The sequence below is a fragment of the Sciurus carolinensis genome, chromosome 4 (assembly GCF_902686445.1).
Source record: "Sciurus carolinensis chromosome 4, mSciCar1.2, whole genome shotgun sequence".
Lineage (NCBI taxonomy): Eukaryota > Metazoa > Chordata > Mammalia > Rodentia > Sciuridae > Sciurus > Sciurus carolinensis.
The window spans coordinates 14,199,483-14,221,173 of record NC_062216.1 but is presented as its reverse complement, the minus strand read 5'-3'; the positions used below and the strand labels follow the sequence as shown (position 1 = coordinate 14,221,173).

Here is a 21,691-nt window from a genome sequence, read left to right as displayed (position 1 = left end):
CCCAGCAGGGGCCAAGCTCGCAGGGACATGTTTTTCTGTGAAGAGAGGCCCCACCAACAGCTGGCCCATACCTTACCTTGCCCGAGCCGGGAGCCAGTGACGGCCTCTTTGGCAGTCCCGAAGCCCAGCTCTCTGCAGACCACGCTGGCCGACACCAGGTCCCACTTGTCGTCACAGACGGTCCCCCATTCTCCGTTCTTGAGCACCTCCACTCGGCCCTCCCCGACCTGGGCACCACCTCGCAGCCGCACCAGGGGTTGCTGGAGAGACACACCGTCCTGCTGAGTGCAGAAGCCGATGCGCGTTCGGCCTGTGGGTGGTCACTGCCCGCTCCCCTCCCCTCCCTTCCCCTCTGCTGGGCCAGGTCCCCAGCCTAGGAGCTGAAACTGTGCCTGATGTGTTTGGGTGGGGAGGTTGGGTGGGGCTCATGCGGCAGCGGCAGCTCAGCCCAGCTTTCGCTGCAACCCTCCAGCAGACCATCTGTCCCAGACCACTGGGGATCTCACTGAGGACCCTCATGAGATCGCCACCCCACCCTAGGCTTGGCTCCAGGACCCCACCATCACACACTCCTCCATCCCGTGGCTGCAGAACCTCCTGTGTGAGAGCTATAGAGAGAAGCTCCTACCCCCCAAATCTGCGGATTCATAATCCCACTAGTTTACAACGGAGCACTAGGGCCCAGGCCTGCAGGGAAGCCGCCCTGTGGAGATTCTGCTGTGCACACCCATGAGAGGAAAGAAGGAGCAAATAGAGGAAGGGGAAGACTGGGAGCTAGAAAGGGGGTTTCACCAAGAGAGCCAGGCCTAATCATGCCGTGACTCACAGCACAGATGCCGCAGGGATGGGGAGTAACATCTGTCCAGCTGCTCCGGGATTCCAGTCCAAGTCCAAAGCAGCCTGACTGCAGAAGCTACAGTCCTCCCCTGGCATGCAGAGGAGCGGGCACTGCAGTTTAAACGCCCCTGGTGCTCACTGATGGCCTGGAAGCCTTCGTCCCCTCCTGGGGTTTTGGACTTGTACCAGCATCCTGAAGCTAATGGGTCACGTCCCATAGGATGGAAACCACGGGATTCCATCCGTCCACAAGTTCTGCTTTGCACCAGTTTCTGCACGTGTGCCTGTTTGTGCATGCACATGTGTGCACGCTCACCTACTGGCACTTCTGCATGGGCACATGTGCTGGGGGAGGCTCACAAATCTGCGAGGCTCTGTGTCACTGGGTGACAACACAGCCATTCCAGTCAGATAGACCACAGTCCTTCTACACTGACCCATGCTGTCCTTAGCCAGGACTCCCTTCAACCCACCCACCCACAGCACAAGGCAGGCTGGGTTGGAGGGGTGCATTTCAAACAGTCACCCCCTGGCCACCTGGAGGGTCAAAGCATCACATGACAGCCTATTCCTCCACACCTGCCACTCTCTCTCCCCCAGTGGTGGTGTCTCAGGGCTAGTCTGGCAGGATGGGGTGCTGAGGAATTCAGACCCCGGGAATGCTCTGATCCAGGCACTAGAGAGAGAGAAAAAGGGGAGGGGATGGGGCGAGGGCAAAATGCTCAGTAGCTTTAGGAACTTTTATTCTCACTTCAGAAAAATGGGACATCATCAATGCAACTACTGTTTTCTGTATTACTGTGATCTCCCCTTCCCCTACCCCAGTCTCATGCTATATAGCTAAATAAATGTCAAGGGGCTCCTCCCACGGAGCCCACCAACCTGGCCCCAGCTCCATGGAGGCAGAGTGTCAAATAACCCAGCCCCAGCCCAGCAGTGGCCAGGCAGAGAGTCAGCTGGCCCTGCAGGGAAGCTGGAAACCAAGGAAAATGTGATGTAAGTGTCCTGTTTCTTTCTTTCTTCTTCTTCTTCTTTTTTTTTTTTTTTTCCATTGGTTTGGTATGAACTTGATTCTTCTGCTATAAACCACACAGCAGAGGAATTCCAAAACAGTAGGATCTGGTACTCTGGATGACACACAAGGAGAGCTCACAGGCTCTGGCTCAGGCCAGGGGAAAGGACGTGGCCATCAGACCACGCGGCAGGGGAGGGTGGGGCGTGCAGGGGGCTGGTTTGTGGAGGGCTGGGAAACAGGGTTGTCCAGGAGGGCCCATGTCCCCTGGCTGTGAGCACGTCTGGTGGTGTGGTCATGTCTGTGCACTCTGAAGCCCCTGAGGGAAGAAGTCACTCCAAACAGTCCCCACACCCTGGGCTAAGGGCTGGGCTCACAGCCTGCACTTCACCCCTTTCAGCTAAGCCTCCTCTTATGTCCAAACACCTCCCCAACCTGGGAGAGGCACCCCATGTGGCTTCTGACTCTCACCCTGATTTCATTCCTCTGTGGGATGAAAACCCTTCCCAGGAGCAGGTCTGCAGGTGCAGCAGGGAGGGGCAAGGGGAGGGGAAGCCCAGGAGAGGGACAGAGGGGACAGGAGGCAGTGAGTGAAGAGGAGACCTAAGAGAGGGGAGGGGCAGCTGCCGCTCCCCCAGACCGCCCTCCACCGCACCCGGCTGGCACAGGGCTGCCCTCCAACTCCCTCCACCCCTGTACCCCGGGTTTAACCACAGTGAACACAGAATACACCAGGCTGCCGGGATGACTAAGTACCTGGGTTGGATGGGCAGGGATACAGCCCTGATCAGTGGTCAACCTCTTGCCTGCCCCTCCCTCTTCTCTTCCTGGATGCTTTCTTGCCCCACTACCCCATATTAGCAGTTTCCAGAACAGAAACATTGCAGAGACCATTTGGTGGATGTACGAGAAAAGAAGAGTGAAGTGTCCCTCGCGGTCATGGAGGGAAGACAGATCAGGGCACCTTCTCTTTTTCAGAGGAGGGGTCAAGCCCACCATGGTTGGGGCCATTCACTCGTCGTTCTCAATGGAGGTGCTAGCTGATGTGGGGACATGGATGTCACGTATGGGATACACTCTACGCCCACCTCCCCTGCCGTTCACTGTCTCTCTCTGACATCCATACATGTCCCGTGCACATCAAGGTCCCACCTCATGTCACTATAACGTGACTAACGGGAGGATGACTTAGATGCAGTAAGGCAGGTATTTGTCAATTGCCAAACCATGTTTAAAAATATTGAAGGCGATGGCACATGCTTTTGGGGGTTGCACCTCATTTCCTACAGTCCCAGTTGCTTTTCTCCTTTGGGAACTGTGCAGGAGCACAAGGTCCTCCTCTGACCACCCGTGTCATCTGCTTCTGCACCAGGAGCCTGTGACGGCTGACGGTAAGGCACTCTCCTCACCCAGCGATTTGCCCTCCCTGCAGGGGACTCTTGTCCCCAGTGAGGCAGCCATAGTGGTGGTCTCAGCTGGGGCCAGCTCTCCTCACTCTCTTCTGGATGTTCCTGCTACTTTCTGACCACCTTGTAACCCTTCCAGGTGCCAAGTGGCCACACCTCCACCTCCCTGCTCACCTCTGGTTTGTAGGCTTTCCGGAATCTTGAAGGCCCATCAGGGCTGAAGACCTGGCCAGGCACACAACTGACCACAGCTGGCTGTCCATTCTCACAGGAGATGTTCTTCACAGGGTCCCGAGACACGTGGGGGCCCAGCTTGCAGCTGGAGATGTGGGTCTCCGTGCCGGTGCAGTTCATGGAGAACCGCCAATAGCGCTGCTTCCTCCGAGAGGCGAACATTCTGCAGCGGGGAGAGAGGGCATTCACCCCGGATCTGTTCTGAAGCAGAACAAGGTGGACGCGGTCGCTGCTTCCAGAACACAGCCTGCCTCCAGGATGGGGTCCTGTGTCCTGTTCAACGCACTCTGCAAGCACCCCCTGAGCGCAGGTTTATGCTAGACATTCCGGGGACCGGACCCAGAGGGTGCACAGGGCCTACCATCCTCAGCCGCCATTCTAGGAAAGCAAGGACTAACTCTGGGTACTGAAATAATAATGCCAAAGCCTGTCCTCACCAAATGCAAAAAGGTCTCTAGAGAGGTGAGGTCCCTGACCCCAGGACACCCCCTCAGTGACTGTCCTCCGTGACTCTTCAGACAATTTCAGCACAAGCTATTGTCATTCCCCAGCTTTATTTCTCTTTGTCGGTACAAGTTGACAGCTAAACTCTCTCCCAACGATGGGCAAGATTAAATGTGTAAATCCAGTGAGAACGGTCTTAAAATGACCCCACCTGTGGCATCAAAGGCACAATTTTCTTAATAATGGTAATAAAACTATCTTCCTCTTATCAAATCCTTACCCAGGCAATCAATGAGGTGGAGGTCATCACCACACCATGTCCTAGGAAATGTCTTAGCCTGTATTTCCTACACATGCAAATTGTTCCTTTTTCTTTTTTTTGGGGTTTGTTGTTGTTGTTGTTTTGGAAGAATATGGATTAAGGTAAGACAATGTGATTTTTTTCTCCAAAATAGTAACCAAGCAATAAGTAATAACTAGGTTAATAGGTAACTATGACTCAGTTTCCTCATGTTCAAAGCAGAAGTGGCGTAAATATGTACTTCAAAGACTGTTATGTGTACTAGCCCATTTTCTGCTACTATAACAGAATATCACAGAGTGGATAATTTATAAACAACAGTAGTTTGTTTGGCTCATGGTTCTAGAGACTGAGAAGTCTAGGAGCACGGTGCCTGCATAGGGAGGGCCTTGTGTCACCCTATGGTAGGACAAGCAGGCACACACAAGAGAGAGAGAGGAAACTGGGTCACACTTGCTTTTAAAACAAACCCAATCTCATGATAACCAACCCAGTCCCATAGTATAGTGGCATTAATCCATTCAGAAGCACAGAGTCCTCAGAAATGAGTCAATTTTTTTTTTTTTTTTTTTTTTTTTTGGTATTCAGGGATTGAACCCAGGGGCACTTAGCCACTGAGCCACATCCCCAGACCTTTTTCATTCTTTATTTTGAGTCAGGTCTCACTAAGTTGCTGAGGTTGGCTTTGAACTTACAATCCTCCTGTCTCAGCCTCCTGCTTTGCTGGGATTACAGGTGTGTAACACCATGCCCAGCTACAAGTCACCTCTTAAAGGCTCCCGTTCTTAAAACTGTTCCAATGGCAATTCAATATCAACAGGCATTCTAGAGGGGACAGTAAAACCACAGCATTTTTTCAGTTCAATTAATTAAAATTTATAAAGCTCTTAAAACAGTATGTGGAGCATAGGAAGTGTTTGTGCAATAAATAAATAAAAAATGTATGGCTAAAGGGGAAAAAGCCCAGATGAGATAAAAGAAGGAGGGATCCCTGTGGCTGGAGAGATGAGGGTGACTTCATGGAAGAGCAGCTTGGAACTGGGACTTGAGGGATAGTGGGATTAGAAAAGAGGAGGGTGAGAAGCACCCTGTCCTCTCGTGCTATCCAGCTCTTTGGAGCCTGTGTGCTTCAGCCTCCTTGGAAGAAGGTAGTAAGATGCTACGGAAAGTCAGACGGCATCATTGTCAGCTAGCTGTCCAACAGAGGAGCCTCTCTGGGCGGGCTGACCCTGGGGGGGCCCGAAGTGTGGTCCCGGCCCTGCTGGTCCTGTGCTGTCACGGGGTGAATGAGATGTGAGCACAGAGCTACAGGTGCCATCATCCTCTCCTTAACCCAGACTGGAGGCTTGTAACAATTCTAGTTCACCGGTGGGTCCAGGAACACAAATCTTTGAAATATAGACAATCCTGGGAAATTCAGGATGCGTGCTCACCAGTCACATCGGAGTGGAGAACTCCATGGCAGGACCATTAATCATCCCAAGAACACTCCCCCCCCCACTTCCTGCAAGGCCCCAGCACTGGGAAACCCACAGCTTGACCCCCTGAACTCCCCCACATTGGCTCGCCGGGAGGACACACTCAGGGGAACAGGAGCTGCACAAGGATTGGTCAGACCACACTGGGCAGCCTTGGCTCAAGAAGTTCCTTTGGCTTCCAGCCACCAGTGAACACCACCCTCTCCAGGAACAGATGTCCTGAGCTCTAATTGAGAGCGAGGCACCCACAGCAAACATGGAGCTGCCCTAGCTCTGCTCCTGCCTTCCCCGGCAGCCTGATTCCATCTTACATCAGCTCCCAGGAATGCACAGCCCACGGTGACCTCCACAGGCCTTCAGCTCCGGGGACCACCTCCTCCTCTGCCCCAGCATGATTCACTCTGCACAGACGGGCTTGCCGGCCCCAGCAATACAGAGATGAGGCTCTGGGGAGATTTGAGGGATGACTGGCCAAGCTGGAAGATACTTTTGAAAGAGGTCCCCAGACCTGTGGCTGGGTGGTAGTGGGAACACTGAGCTGGACCGATTCCACTAAACAAGCAAAGTCCTAGGGGCTCCCCAGCCAAGGGGGAACTAGATTGTGTGGGATCCTGCCAGCGGCTAAGTATGTCTACTCCAGTTGTTCTTTCCAGCATTGGGGAAATCGCCACAGCATAGGTCTGGAGATCCACTGGATCCCCTGTGAGACAGACTTGAGTTGAAACTCCATAAGCCCCTCTGATTGGTGGGCCATGGTGACATTTTGTATCTCCTGGAATTACTGTCAGCTGGAATCAATGCACAGTAGTCCCTGAAAGATCTCACTTCCTTCTTCCCAGTGCAAGGTCATCCTGGTAAGGGACCCTTTGGAGAGGGCTGAAAGAAACTACAGGTATAAGTTTTGGCAGGGTACTGAGGTCCCTCCTCAGGGAAACCCGGCCTCCCTTTCGTTCTGGAGTTTTAGGTCTGTAAAGTGGGGCTCAAGTCTGGGAATTGACTTAAGAGCTGTGACTCTGTTGTTATGTTTCAGGTTAGACTTCTTCACTTGACCTTGTCTGCGTATGCAGGTGGAGGGAGAAGTCAGGAGGCTTCCCAGATCCCCGGGAGGAGCACCAACAGCACGAGCCAGAGCAGAGATCTGCAGGAGTCACACTGTTCGGATAGCTGCTTCGACTCTGCTGTCCCTTCAGGAAACACACTCCCTGTCTTTGGAGGTTGGCGGGCACCATTTCCCTGCCACTCTGAGCTACTGCCGTTACATTAGGTTTCCCAGTTGGGTGGCTGCTGTTCCCACTGGAGTCTGGCCCACAAAGAAGAGACGCTGCAGAGCCCGTCAAGCAGGCCGGGTCCCTCACAAACACTCCTCACAGCATGGTGGAGGGTGTGCACTCCAGACCCTCCCACCTGGGCAGGTCTTCAATGCTGAACCCACTCTCACAGTCCGAGCCCCCTCAGCCTCTGCATCCTTCCTCCACAGCAGACCAGGGCAGGCCCAGCCCTTCCAACTCACAGGGGGCTTGGAAGTTTCAGCTAAGCAGTCGAACTATTAGAGCCCTTTCTAACTCCTGAGCCATGACCTTCAATGCAGAATCTTACTCAGTGAGTTCATCTCAAATCAATACCTACATCCAAATCCTGCTTTAAAAAATCCAGACAATGACTCCACAATGCTACTGGCCCCAGGAATAGGGCCCTGAAATGTATGCACGGCTCCCCAGCCCACCACAGCAGCCAGGGCAGGGCAGAGAGCAGTCTTTGGTCAGGAGAGCTGACTCTACCTGTGGAGAGGCTATGGGTGCAGAGGCCTATGGGATGCATGCGGGTAACAGGAGAGCAGAAGCTCTGAGGCCATGAGGTAACTCGGACCTGAGAGAGAGCTAGTCCCAGTAAGACAGTGGGGAGAACCCACGATGGAGAGGCTTTGGGGCTAAACAGGTGAATTTCCAAACTATAAAATCCAGAAGGGGCTTTGGCGAATGCTGGGAGAATAGACTGAGAACTACTTTGAAAACAGCTTCTTTCCTGGAGCCAAGGGCTGCATGGGAGGTCAAAGGTGTGTGTGAGCATGACAGTCACAGGCAGTGGGAAGAGTGGATGGGAGATGGGGAAAGATGCTACTGGAAGTCACTGATTCAGGGACCAGGAAGGCCCCCAGTCTTGGCTTCCAGGCTTCTGGGGGCCTCAACCTCTGAGTGGAGTCCAAGGATATCCTTGTTCCCAGGCCAGTAGTGCCCCAGCCCTGCAGAGTTGGCCTGGCCACCAGAGAGGCCCAGATCTGCCACAGCTGTGGTGTAGACCTTGGTGGGACAGCCGTCTGTGGGGCAGTCCTGGGCAATCCTGCAGGCTTCTCAGGAGCAGGTGGTGTGACCTAGGCCCACTACCCTCAGGTCTCTACCTCCTCTGCAGACTGCAGACACGGGCCCATGATCACTGAGGACTTGCTGCACCTCTGGCTCTTTGCCATTAGCTCCCTCCAGCCCCTGCCAGCTCAGTCCCAGAAGTACCACCAAGATTCAGAAACTCCTCCCTGCATCCCAGGGCACATACAGGCTCACTTGCCAACTGAGTCCCAGAGACTAACACAAAAGACAACAGAGAAGCTTATAGAGGCAAGTTCAGAAGGTTCTGTGCCCTCCTGCCACTGCCTGGCTGGGACCCTAACCCTAGCCACCTGGGACAACTCCTGGCTTTCAAGACCTTTCCCTCCTCCCATTTAAAAAGAGACGCCTACAGTTATGGGTATGGCAAGAGCCAGAGCAGAGTTCAAACGCATGGAGGTGCTCAAACTGGCCTGAGACGGACTCCTCGAAATCAAGAGAGGGACTTCAGTAGCCACAGATGGAGACAGCTTTCAAATGCCATCTGAACAAGCCAGTGCTGCCCAGCCTCGGACCTGTGGCCAGGCTTTCTTGTCTCCCATTGGTAGCAAAAGCTGAGACCAGAGGGTATCACCAGGGAGAACAAGCCAGTTGGTGGGAGTCCCCCAGACATTCACATGATAGGGACCCCCTGGTGCCAACAAGATCTGAGCCCTTTCTAGGAACTTGCAAGTTGGCATTCACCATGGTGTCATCCCAGGGTGCTGTCTACACTCACTCCTGTACATGGCGGGCTGGGGGTTAGGAGCAAAGCATAGCCCTCTTTAGCTGTGTCTAGGCCATGACCAGGCAGGACAGGGCCAGGTACCCAGAGGGATACAGCCTACCCTGCACCCCAGGAAAATGGAGGTGGAGGTGAGACCTGAATCCAAAGTCAGGAAGAGGCAGCGTAAGCAGGCACTCTCCAGGAGAGTAGACCTGGCTCTGAGGCCTGGATCGGCCACTTACTGGTCTACTACTTTTCTCCAGTTTCCTCAGTTCGAAACTAGACCTCCACTTCTTGGTGGCATTGCTAAGATTAAATGACAAATAACAGTTCCTGGCACGCAGTAAGCACTTGGGGACAGGAAAACCTCACGTCCAAATTCCGTCGGCTCTCTGTATCCTCAGGTTCTGCACCTGCAGAGTCAACCAATCCTGAACGGAAAATACTTTGAAACAAATGTCTGCACCAAAGATGTACAGACTATTTTTCTTGTCATTATTCCCTAAATGATACATATGACAACTCTTTAAACAAAATGTATATTGTATTAGGCATTGGGGATGATTCAAAGTACACAGGAAAATGTGTGTATGTTATATGCACAAAGGACTTCATTTTACATAAGGGACTTGAGTGTCCATGGATTTTGGTGTGGGGGAGGGATGCTGGAACCAGTCCCCCAAGGACGCTGAGGGACAGCTGCATACCCTATCCACAACTTGTCACAGCATCAAAATCCTTTCCCTGGACACCCTTCAGGTCAAACCACTCTAAGTCCTATCACGATCTACCTCTTTCCCCCTGGGTGAAATTAGCCTCGGGAATCGTAACAGCCTTGCCAGGTTTAATTGGGACTGGTTGAAGAGAACTGAGATGAACAGTTTCTCAATTACCTACGAAATTGTTCCAGATTTCTCAGAGGGATCATTGCTGAGGGAAAGCCAACTTTTCTTCTGAAGTCGGAGCTGTCTTTGCTCTGCCCAGCCTGTATCTTGCCCTTATTCAGGCCCTGTGGTCTGTGAGCTGCCATCGGCACCGAGAGGAGGGACTTCTGGGCGGGGAGCAGCTTGCCCTTGACTGCTCTAACCCTTCGGCGCTCTGTACTAGCCGAGGCGCAGGCCCAACTCCCAGGCCTGCGCGCTCCTCACAGGTAGGCTCCGTGCAGGATTGCTGGAGGGACACCAGCCAGCCTGCCTGGCTGTAACGGGCTGTGGACAGCCAGTCACCAGTACCGACTCGTGGACAAAGCAGGGAGGGCGAGTGCCCAGGAAGACCCCACCTGGCACAGCCCCTTACTTGTACGCCTTGGCATTGTATGTCTTTTCTCCGGGGAAGCCGAACATGCCGCACACCACATGGGAATTCTTGGCCGTCCAGTGCTTGTCACAGATCTGTCTCCAGGCCTTGCCCTCCTTCACCTCCACGTAGCCCTCGGTCACGGGCGTGCGATGGCGGAAGGCTGAGAGGATGGGGCGGATCCGGATGTCCTCCACCTGGATGTTCAGGTTCTGGGGAGAGGGAAGCATGGACAGGGGTTACATCCCTGGCCTGTCTGGGAAGGGGTGCCAGGCAGCAAGAACTCCCTCAGAGATCACAGGGGGCTATGGTGCCCCTGATGACCACCCAACCCAAAACAGTTACAAGGTGCTATGTGTGTGTGTGGCAGGGGGAGATTGTGGCTGCAGGGACTGAGCAGGGAGCAAGGGTGACCTGGGGCAATCAGAGAAGACATGAGGGACCCAGGAGCTCCCCAACAGTCTACCAAAGAACCCAGAGAGCTGTGGGCAGCAGCTTCCCCCTGCATAGGCCTCAAAATTCACAGCACGAGAAAGCATTCTTTGAATTTTCTTGTAAAATAATTTGGATTTTACATTTTACTCCAAAGCATGTGTGCACACATCTGTGAGCGTGTGTGCACACGTGTGCGCGTGTCTCCCAATCATCTTGGTAACTGGCGTTCTAGGAATTGAGCCCCAGGGCTCCTGCCTCACACGCCAGGGATGGCATTCCCACACTCCCCTCTCCAAGGCCCTGAGCAGGGGCAGGGCTCCGAGGGAAATGAGGTGGGGTGCCCAGTGTGTGCAAGGGGCCAGGAAGGTAGATAGGGTGGAGGACAGGTACTTGGTGGAGGCAAGGTGAGAGTCTGCATGCTCTAGGTGCCTTGGGATGTTCCCTTCTCATACCTACCCAACTCACCCTCTGGGCAGTGCCAGGTGGAGACTGGGGTCAGGGTTGGGGAGGACCCATGGACAGGGCCCTTCAGGAAATGAAGGGGGCTGGAGGGGAGGGTCGAAGGAAGCCCCCTTCTCCCTGCCACGTGGGTTCTCCTTGCTGACACTGAGCTTGAATACCCTCTGTGCCATGCCTACCATGCAGAAGGAGGGACCGCCAGAGGCCAGGCCGGATGAGAGGAATGGTAGAAGGGGGTTGCTTAGAGTCACACTGATGCTTTCTATGCTTCTTTGGGGCATGCTGCCTCAGTCCCCAAATCCTAAGGAAGCTCCATCCTGAACCTCTCACTTCCAGCCCCCCTCTTTCTGCCCCTGTTCCTGCACTAGTGGGGTCATGGCCAGCTCTTGCAACAGTCTCCCCCATCTGCCCACCACCAGAGAGCTCTTTCCAAAACACTGATCTAACTTGTCCTTTGACTGGCTCCTCTTTATCTATGCAATGCACAAATGACTTCGTGAGATGCTCATGGCCCTTCACGACTGGTTCCACCTATGCCTCCAGCCCCGCCATGTCCTCAGCTCCAAATCGATCCCCAGACACCACGAAATGCAGTGTCTAGTAGTCTCGTCTGTCAAGTGGCTGAGTCCTCTGCTGAGCACTTTATGTGCGATCTCTTATTCAACCCTCGGCTGTGTGACAGCGTGGTTTACAGCTCTCCTAATTCCCATTTTCAGACAAGGAAACCAACTGGTTGATTCCAATTTCCTCCCCTGGAGCACCCTGAGGTGCAGGGTAAGATGCACCCTCGCTGGGCCAGGGAGGGAGATGTGGAGCTGGTCAGGGTGAGGCTGGGAAGCTGGAACCCAGTGACCTGAGCGCCCCGAGCCTGTCCAGCCAGGATGCAAATGAACCACAAGGTTGAACAGAAGCATTATTTGGGTGCCCAGGGATTCACAGCTCCTCCCGCCGGCTTCAGGGTCCTAAGCCAGGCCCTGCTCCGCAAGTCCTGCAAGGTGGTGGAAAGTATGTGGCCCAGAGTGATGGCATTTGGCCCCGATTCCCTTCCACGCAGAGCGGAAGGAAAGCCGCCGGTGGCAGGATTGTGTTTCCCAGCCTGGATCCTGGATCCTTTACAGCCCTCATTCAGGCCACAGGACCCATGCCACCAAGACACATGGACAGGGATGAGCCAAGAGGGGGCCTGAGGTCTAACCCCAGCCTGCGGCCAGCCCCTCCTGCCTCTCCCCACCTTGCGAGGCTGGCTGGCATTCCAGTGTGGAATGTGTCATGCCCAGAAGGAAAGTTCCAGGCTGACCTCATTCCATTCACAGATCCTCTCCTTGGCTGTGGGGCAGCCGTGCAGGCTGGCTGACAGCAGACGTGACCCTCAGCACTGGTGCTATAGGAGGAGGAGGCCCAGCCAGCAGCGCTCAGCAGGTCCCTGGGAAGGGCCATGCTGGCCACAGGGCCTGAGGCCAGCAGGCACCATCCCACCTGCCACAGGAGCCTGGCCCCACTCCGGCTTCAGTGCAGGGTCCCCCCGCGGACCTGTGGTCTCTAGGATGCTGGCAGCGAGGCCCAGCTGCCACCGTCCACTTTCTTCCTCCAACTCACTGCACGTGTGTGTGTGTGTGTGTGTGTGTGTGTGTCACGTGTGTCTGAATCTGTATGTGTGTCTCTGGGGCAAGTATCTGTTTGTGTCCCTGTGCATGATCATATGCACTTGAAAAGCCGTGGGTATGTCTGTGTCACCCTCTATGTGTGGAGTGTGTCTGTGGGTGGGGGACAGATGGAAAGGGACCTGTCCCTGCAGTGCCTTAGGAAAGCAGTCAGGACAGGAGTCCTTCCTCTGAAATGGCGCATCTTGCCCTCACTCCCTGGAACCAAATCTCTCCCTTCTGCAAGGTTCATATGCATCTCATTCATTCAGATACTTGACAAAAAGATAGACTCTGTCCTCCAGGTACCTTGCCAGGCTTCTTCCCTACATTCCACAGGGCCCTGCCTCTTCTTTGAAGAGTGACCACGATGGCCATCACTAATCAAATACCAACCAATTGTACACGAGGCTCCTATTAATTGAAGTTCTTGATTCAGGGTAAAGCCACCTATCAGTGAAAACATGAAAAGACTTGGCGAGGTTTTGCAACTTGTCCAAGTTCACACAGCCAATAAGCAGTAAAGCAGGAAAACACCTGTCCTGACTCCAAGCCTGTATTCCAGCCCATAGTGACCACCACGCTCCGAGCAGCCTCGCCCTCATGTCCATGTCTTGTCTATTACCTAGAATTACAGAGGACACACAGGGACAGGGCCTGGGGCTCACTATCTGCTGCTGTGCACGCTGGAAACCCAGGACCACACCCCGAGGCGCTGTGTCAGGGTGAACCGTGTCTGCGAAGGGAGAAATCGGTCCCAGCTGCTCTTGATTCAGGCCAGAGGGAGCGGCAGGCAGACCTTAGCAGACTGCGCCGGCACTCGTGCGAGCTCCCGGGAGAGCTCGGGTTGGACACCACGTGCAGGCACGCACGGTCCCCTACTTCACTGCTGTGGAATCCCTTCCCAAACCACAAGTGCTAGATTTTCTTTTTCCCAGAAGTTCAGCCCTGAAAGAGAAGGTTTGAAAATAGACGCACATTTGTCTTTTTTAACAAAGGGCTCTCTAGACTTGCGAGTTTAAAATTAAGTCCAATAGCCTAGAAGCTGGTCAAGCACCTGGCTCATTTAAAAATTCAAATGACAAAATTGGGTACAGTTGTAATCCCAGCTACTTGGGAGGCTGAGGCAGGAAGATCATGAGTTTGAGATTAGCCTGGGTAACTTAGCAAGACCCTGTCTCAAAAAAGCAAACAACAAACAAACAAACAAAACAAAACAAAACAAAAAAAAAAATACCACACACTCCTGAAAACCTAAATGCTGCCCTTCTTGCCAGAGATAATAGTGACCCAGGCCTCCAAAAGGGTTCCCTCCAAAGGACTTGTCCCACCCAGGACTCATCACATCCTGTTACCTGGGGAGGCCCCAGGATTTAAAAGCACCTGATTCCAGAAGGGAAAACCAAGGTACAGTGAAGCCATGATTCAGCCAGTGGGTTGGTGGAAAGAAGGGCTGCGGAAGGAGCCCGGGGGCTGGGACACTTGGCTTAGGTCCGAATGCCATGTAACATCCGCAGCATCTGTCCGTGACTTCAAATTCCAAAATGGAACAGAGTGGGGCTGTCGCCAGTGAGAAAGAATCACGCATTTTGAAAGTCTAGCTGAAGATTGCATCAGGGAACCAGGAGGAGGAACAAAGCAATGGGGCAAATGAGCCTAAAGAACCTCCTCGACAGTTGGTCTAAAAGCTCTGCACTGGGTAAGTGGCCTCCTGGGAGGGCCTGATCTCTATCCAGTGATCTGTCTCCTTTCCTCTGTTCTAGAACACACAATTTCAATTGGCACAGGCCCTCCCTCTGAGAAGTCATCCTGGGGTGGGGGGTGCTGGGGCAAGGAGACACAGCATTTTGCCAATCAACATCCAACTAGAACCTACGACAGCTGGTTCCCCATGCCCTGTGTTCATGTAGCATGCTGTCACCCTCTAATGCTGACACATTCCTGCATCTTGCTTTTATAACCGGCGACTTTCTTCGCCTGTTTTTAAAAATGGCCTGCAGACTCGGACCCATCTCCCCCACGGCCAGCCTGCCCCCGTCCTTAGCACTTAAACCAAACCCACCTAACCCGCCCTCCGTTCTTCCTGCTCTCGTGGAGCAGAGTGAAGCTGCCCAGCCAGTACGCAGACCACAAGCCTCGAGTCCTTTGCCACCCTCTTCTTGACCTCCGTGGGCCTCAGCAAGGCCTCTTCTGTCTCCACCAGGTTTTCATCCTGCGAGGAGAACCCTGGAAGTACCAGAAGAGCTTTCTAATCCCGTCATCTCACTTCAGCCCCAGGCTGTCTGCTGGGCTCTGTTCATCTCCCATCCAGCCCAGAGACTCGTTCCCTCTGACTATGGCATACGCACGTCTTGCTCAGACCTGTCTGGGGCTTCCCAACACCACTGACTCAAGCGGTCCCCTGTGATTCCCTCTTCCCTTCTCTCTACCTATCAGAATCCTACCCACCCTCAGGATTCACTCTCAAGTTAATCATTCATAAATATTTGTCAAGTGCTGCTACGTCCCAGGGATTATATGAAGCCTTGGTACCCACGGGATAGGTGCCTTCCTTGCTGCCATGAGGTTCCTAGGCTGGTGGGGAGGAGAGGGCACCACCTTCTCCATGAATACCTGTACCAGTATTTATCTTTCCACATGTCTTTGCCACTCAGTTGGACTGTTAATCTCCTAAAGGGCAAAACTTCTCGTTCGTTTTTATATTACCCACAGCTCTTGGTGCCAGTCATGCAGGGGGTCCTCAAACATTTTCAAATAGGCCATTGACATATATTTTAAAATCTAACATAGGAATTTAGCTTAATTAGAAATGTTGGGCACCCAAACTAGAAACTTCAATAAAGACTTCCTTTATTCTTTCTTGCATGCAAAATAAACAGCTAGGCAGTCCTGGTCTCTCTTGATAATATAAGCACTGCTTGTAGTACTTACAGATAGACATGGGGACATCACACTTTATCCAGGCATTTCTCTTGTCACCAGAGCTATTCAACATGTCACCTCCACTTCCCCTAAGATCTGACACCAATAAATAGTTAAAGAGCTGAATGAGATGCTTCCTGATCCTCAGCACAGGTCCAGATGGCTTAGTAAAGAGCAGACTGTCTATAAACAGTACGAGGCAAGTGGTGTTAGAAACATCTCCTATGCTGTAATTACCCCCTCTGGATGATCAAATCCGGAATCCATAGTTCAAGAAGCTGTGGGCAACATTCTCTAGCCGGGAGACTGACTTCCGACTGAGTCAGACAGAATAAAGGGAGACAGGAAAGGCATTTCAGCGATTCCTGCCGCTAGGCTCTACAGGATGGAGAGCAGTGGGGGCCAGGGGTGCGGCAGGGTGACAGGAGGGCTGAGGTCATGCTGACGCCACCAGAGGAAAAAGCCAGCAGTCGGTCTGGGCTTCCTCCTATAAATCAAGAGCTGTGCAAATGTGGTGGAAGATGGAATGTTCTCGGTTACATTTTCCAACCTGGAAGCACTTGGGCAGGTAACAGGTTGCTTCTTTGGAGAACAGGCAAGGCCTGCTGTCAGCAGGAAGCCAGGGCACCACCTGTTCCAGGCACCAGCCCTGCTGGCCCCGCAGCCCCTCTGGCCCTGGTGGAGTGCTGAGGCTGAAGGCCAGGCAAGCCCTGGGTCAGGCCAGATCATCCACCATACACCCTGTGTCCTTAGAGCCACCACCCCATGGGAACCAAGTAATGGTTCTAAAACCATCTTTCTCCATTGCTGGATAGCAAGTTCAGGGAGGGCAAGACTGCCTATGTCATCAACCCCTTTATCCACATGCCCAGCATAGGTGCTCGATTAAAATGCATGAAGTGAATGAACAGATCCTGTAACTACAGCCTCCTGGGGATAAGTTGGGCGATTCCTCAGCAGTGACCCCGGCATGGCAGAGGTGCCTCAGCTGAAGCACTCAGGCCTCTTGCAGAGCCAGGCTAGACACCACCAGCCCTGCCCTAGCTGTGTTACCAGACCTCCCCACAGAATGGGGCTGACCACCAGAGCAGGGACAGGCTTCCCCACCCAGCTCAGCCCCTACCATGGAACAACCTTCCCCTGCTCTCTCCCGTCAATCTTCTCTTCTCCAGACAACTGTGCAATGTACTGTCCGATCCATACTTTCCAAAGTTTGAGTGTAAACCTGCTCATTCATTCCTGTCACCTGAAACAAATAATAATGCTCCTGATTCACTTATGTAATCTACAAATAAGCACGATTTTACCAACTCGTTTGTTTCATCTCACGAATGATTAGAATGATGTTTAAGCTCTGCACAAGGTCCCACGGGCAACGCCTTGGCCAGAAACCAACTTTCCGGATTCACTAGGGTGTGCACAATTTCAAATATTTTATTCTGCTATCTGCATAAACACTCCTGTTTTTCAGACGCTGTGACCTATTTTTGGTTGGGAAAATAGGTCACCTTAGAGTTCCTTCTCTGTGTCCCTTGTGGTGGCTCACAAGCCCTGGCCACATGTAGGGCAGGATCTTACATATGCTCTCGCTCAAGCTCCCGGGGAGGTGGGACAGAAGACAGCCAGGGCAGCTTCGTCTGACAGCCCAGCTGGCCGAGGATGCAGGGCTGCCGATCTCCACCTCTGCTCTTCACTCCTTTGCCAAAGGCTCCAGCACGAGCCACTCCTTGCTACCATTTCTCCTTCCAGAGGGGAGTCGTCCAGTTACCCTTCCGTCATCTGGGGGAAAGGGTCCGTGTTTAGGCTTCACCCCTTTCTAAACTGCACACAGGTGAAAACAGGCCCCTTTCTGTCCTAACCACTGGATGCGACCTGTTGCTCTGGTGCCAGGAAGAGGGCAATGAAGCTCCTGGCTAGGAAGTGCTCACTCTTCTGGAAGTCTCTCTGGAGACCCTTCCTTTGGGGCCTCCACCTCCCAGAGCCCCCAGATGTGGACAGATAAGCCTGTTGCTTGGGAGGCTGATGTTGGAACATTTGGCAGCTGACTAGGGCTAATAAAAACCAGGACTCCTGGAATTTAAAAAATTCACAGCAACCCTAGTCCCTGTGGTTGAGGAGAAGAAAGGGCTTTTTCAGGTCTACTGAGTCCTTCCAGAAGAATGCCAGAGAGTAGAGTGTAGGGGTGTCGGGCTCTCCCTCTAGTGGAAACGAATGGCCTCCTGACTCTGTCCTCATCCTCTCTCTAGGGGCCTCTCAAGCCTTCATGGCTGCCTCCTGTCATAAAGAAGAAACCGAGGCTCAGAGTCAGTTAGGGGATAGGCAACATCTAAATCTCACAGCCCAGGGATTTCTGATAAGTTCTGGTAACCTATTTATTTTTGGCCAAAGAAACTTTTAAAAATGGGTAGGGAAGAAGGCAGGTGAGGAGGGGGAAGATGCACTCCTGTTTCCTGGTCTAAGGACACATGGCCCCAGCCAGGAGCCTTCTGGAGCACGTGACTAGCAATGTGCAAACCAGCCAGTGAACAGGGGTTTGCTCCGAAGGGCATCTGGAGTTGTCATCTCTCCTTATCTGATGCTTTTTCCAACTTGTCCACCCGCCACAGACAGGAAACAAAGCCTCTTGGTTTAAGAGGTTTTGAAACCCTGGGAGGTTTGGTTGGGCCCTGTTTTCTGAGTTTAAAACAATCTATTTTCCTGGAATCAACATGTTGCTATATTTTACTATTTGCTCCTGCCTACCTCCTTCTGGCTATTGACCCCAAGGCTCATTTTCCTGATATCCAGCCAAACTTCTCTTTCACAGTGAGCATCCAGAGACCCAAGGGATCAGCCACTCCAGACACACAGCTGCAAGGCTCAGTGTCCATGAGACTGGTACTCAAGCCTCCAACTCCGGGGTCTAAAAGTGAGAATCCATAGCAAGGTGGTACAGCCTGTGTTGGGAGAGGGGAGAAGTGAGACCCTGTCCTGCTAATTTCCTGCATGAAATGGTCACATGGCCATCCATCAGAAGCAGATGCCCTTTTTCCTGCCTCTAGAGAGGCATTCAGCAAGTGTCAGGGAGCCCCTGAGCAAGCCCTGAGCAGATGCTGCAAGAGTTCAGGGAAGCACAGTTAGCTCATCAAGTGAAATTCCATCAGCCAGGCTCCATGGCTTCATGACTCATACCTCTGGCATCCCTGAGTGGGATGAACTTGGTTCTTGAGTCAGTAGTAGGGATAGCAATGTACTACAGCACTTCATAGTCTTGCAAAGCACTTTTATAGAAATTGTCTGATTTTTCCCCCTGTAGAGCATTTAAAACTGTCTTGCAAATGACGAGTGCGTGCTGTGTCACTCTGAGAAACTACTGCCACTGTGGATTACTGACCATGGTATTTGCCTGGTGTTCTGACACTTGCCAACAGGTAACTCAAGGTCCAACCTGCGAACTCTCCCTTGGTGGGGCCATACATATGAGGAAGGGACATTTTTCCCCCTCTAGAGGGGAATTTATGAAGTGTCAAGAAGCCCCTAGGATGTCCCATGCCCACAGAAGTCCAGGAAGCACAATTAGTCAATTAAGTGAAACTCTTATCAGCCAGGCTCTGGGGCTTCGTGACTCATGCCTCTGGCATCCCCTAGGGGAACAAGCCTGCTTTAGGCTGGTACAGTGTCCCCCACTGCCCAGGGAATTCTAATGCACCCTGGAGAAGGTGCAAGCCTGAGAAGGCCACCTGTGATTCTGTGATCTGTCCCCAATCTCTAGGCATCTCTGAGGGGGTGTGCCCCAGAGCCTAGGCCCTGTCCCTGCAGAGTAGGGGGGGGAGTGACACCGGTGTCCTCATCACCTCCGTCAGCTCAGGGGTTTACAACTGGGTCACAAGAGACAGAGAAAACACTTGGTTTTGGACCACACTTCACTCTTGGCCACTTTTGAATTCACAGGCCCAAACCTATCAAGGAAGGGCTTGTATATACACATACCCTCGGATGTGGCAGAGCGAGGATGTAAAATCTGCACCTGGTTTCAAGGTCAAGGTTGTGAGGGGCCAGAGAAGAGGCAGGGAGAGGGCCCCAGCAAAAACACACACACTAGTTGGCCTCCTGTGTGTGTGTGTGTGTGTGTGTGTGTGTGTGTGTATGTGTAAGGGGAGGGGTGTCAATCTACACAAGCATTTACAATACCAAGAGCTAGCTAGTGGGCAGCTCCAAAGAGGGATGGGTGGGTACATTTTTAGTCTCAGGGAAAGGGTACATTTTTAGCATCAGGGAAAGAAGGGATCTTAGAATTGGGCAATCACCAATCCCACGTCTTTCTCCACGTAGGAATCTGACTGTAACACTCCTGGCAGGAGGTCATCTAGTTCCTGCTTACACACCTCCAGTGACAAGGAGCTCACCCCTACCCAGGGAGCAGTCCACTGTGGGTTCCCCACGTTTGAAATCGATCCGCAACATTTGACCCTCCATCTTTGCTCTGGGACTGGACAATATTATAAAATTTCTCTCCATGGTAGTACCTCAGACATTTGAAGAGAACCAACACACCTCCCCCACATCTCTTTTCTTGACAGAAAAATGATCTGTCCCTCATACGATATGGTTTCCAGGTTTGTTTCCATTCTGCTGGCGTGACCTGGTCAAGAGACGGACCAGAACTGAGCTGACGAGTCCATGGAGACCACCCCTGTCTCTGCAGAGCACTCTGCTCTCACTTTTCAAGTTGGTTCGTGCTGTGTGTTTAGTCAATCAACACCACAGAGATTAGATTTTGGTTTTGTTTTTTTTTAATAATCAGTGCTCTTTTGTCACTTTCCCTGTTGCCCGTACTTGTGGCTGACTCCTTTTCTCCATGAACCATGATACAGGACCTTGAACGTAACATATGTAAAATGTAACATCTATCCTTACTATGTTACATTGAGGTCTATTATTGTTACAGTTGGAGACTATTATTTCTACCACAGTGGTTTTCCACAATTTTATATTACAGCAGTCCCTTCTAGTTTTGTTTCTTAAATATTTTATCAGTCCACATCTTAATTTCCATGCAGACTCCTGAGGCTTGATGGGTCGGCAGAAGCAGAGCCTTAAGGCTCGCCATTATAGACCATCCACTGTGCTCACACTAAATTAGTCACTAGTTCTCCCAGGGCCTCATTAGTCAGTACCCAATGACTCCACCTAACTGCATGGCCACCAAAGCTATGTCTCATCCTCTCATCCACAAAAATTTAATAGAGGTCATTTTCTTAGCTGAAAGGAATGATTCCGTGACATCAGTGGCTGACACAGACCATTCCATCAGGTATTTTGGAGAAACTTCTCAGCATCTCCCAAGTATCCCCTGTAGGTGGTCTGGGTGTCTCCCTCTCTGCCAGGCTGACAGTAAGCATAAGCTTAAGCCACAAAGCCGAGGATGCAACAATCTTCTGGCAACTCACAAAGGCTCTCCTGAGGCACCCTTAATATAGGCCCCCACATGACCTAATTTCAGTGGACACCAAAGAAAAAAGTCTCAGGGGGACCGCCCATCAGCTGAAAATTTCCTCCGGGTCTGTGGCTGGACAAGGAAGCTCCACCCTGGCTCGTGGTCACCAGTCCGGTCTGTGTGACAGCAAGAGGGTGGCCTTCTAGGAAAGTGTAATTGATGACTGTGAATCATCTGGCCCTTTGAACCAGACGCCTGCCTTGACAGCCCCCTCAGGTTACTGTAAATGCATCAGGGCCTGAGTTCTTTGCCTGGACGATCCTACAGCTTTCCCAGGGTCCACATCCTGCCTCCACAGGTCCTGAGAACCATATCGTCTTTCCAAATGGTATCCCAGACATGACGTGTGCAGCAGACATCCAACAAATGTGCAGGACAGAGACGGGTACTGTGCTTCCCTGCCAGGGGAGCTCAGCCCTCCCAGAATAAGAAGGTTCCCTCCAGCAACATCTTTTTCAGATCCTCTATGCCTTTTCCACTCCATTAGGTTTCTGCTTTTGATATGACCCATCTTAATCCCCACCCCAAATGCTTAGCATTGGAACTGGCACATAGTAGGCATTTAATAAACATTTATCCAATGAAGGGTCACTCACAGCGTCTTTTCTCCAGGATCATTTTTTTCTAGTGAAAGATGAATATTCTCCTTTTCTCAACCTAAAACCCA

General features: G+C 52.3%; 1 protein-coding gene across 2 annotated transcripts in view; it reads right to left on the bottom strand.

Moving 5' to 3' along the window:
- The window catches only part of Loxl2 (lysyl oxidase like 2), an 83,959-nt gene that overhangs the window by 28,024 nt on the left and 34,244 nt on the right, over positions 1-21,691 (bottom strand). The window contains exons 4-6 of one of the 2 annotated variants that reach the window (XM_047549408.1): positions 10,093-10,304; positions 3,430-3,652; positions 77-281 (exon numbers count right to left, since the gene is read on the bottom strand). In XM_047549408.1, coding sequence (XP_047405364.1) covers positions 77-281; positions 3,430-3,652; positions 10,093-10,304 — 640 coding nt within the window. The remainder of the gene's footprint in view (positions 1-76; positions 282-3,429; positions 3,653-10,092; positions 10,305-21,691) is intronic. The other variant, XM_047549409.1, reaches the window with a different exon arrangement.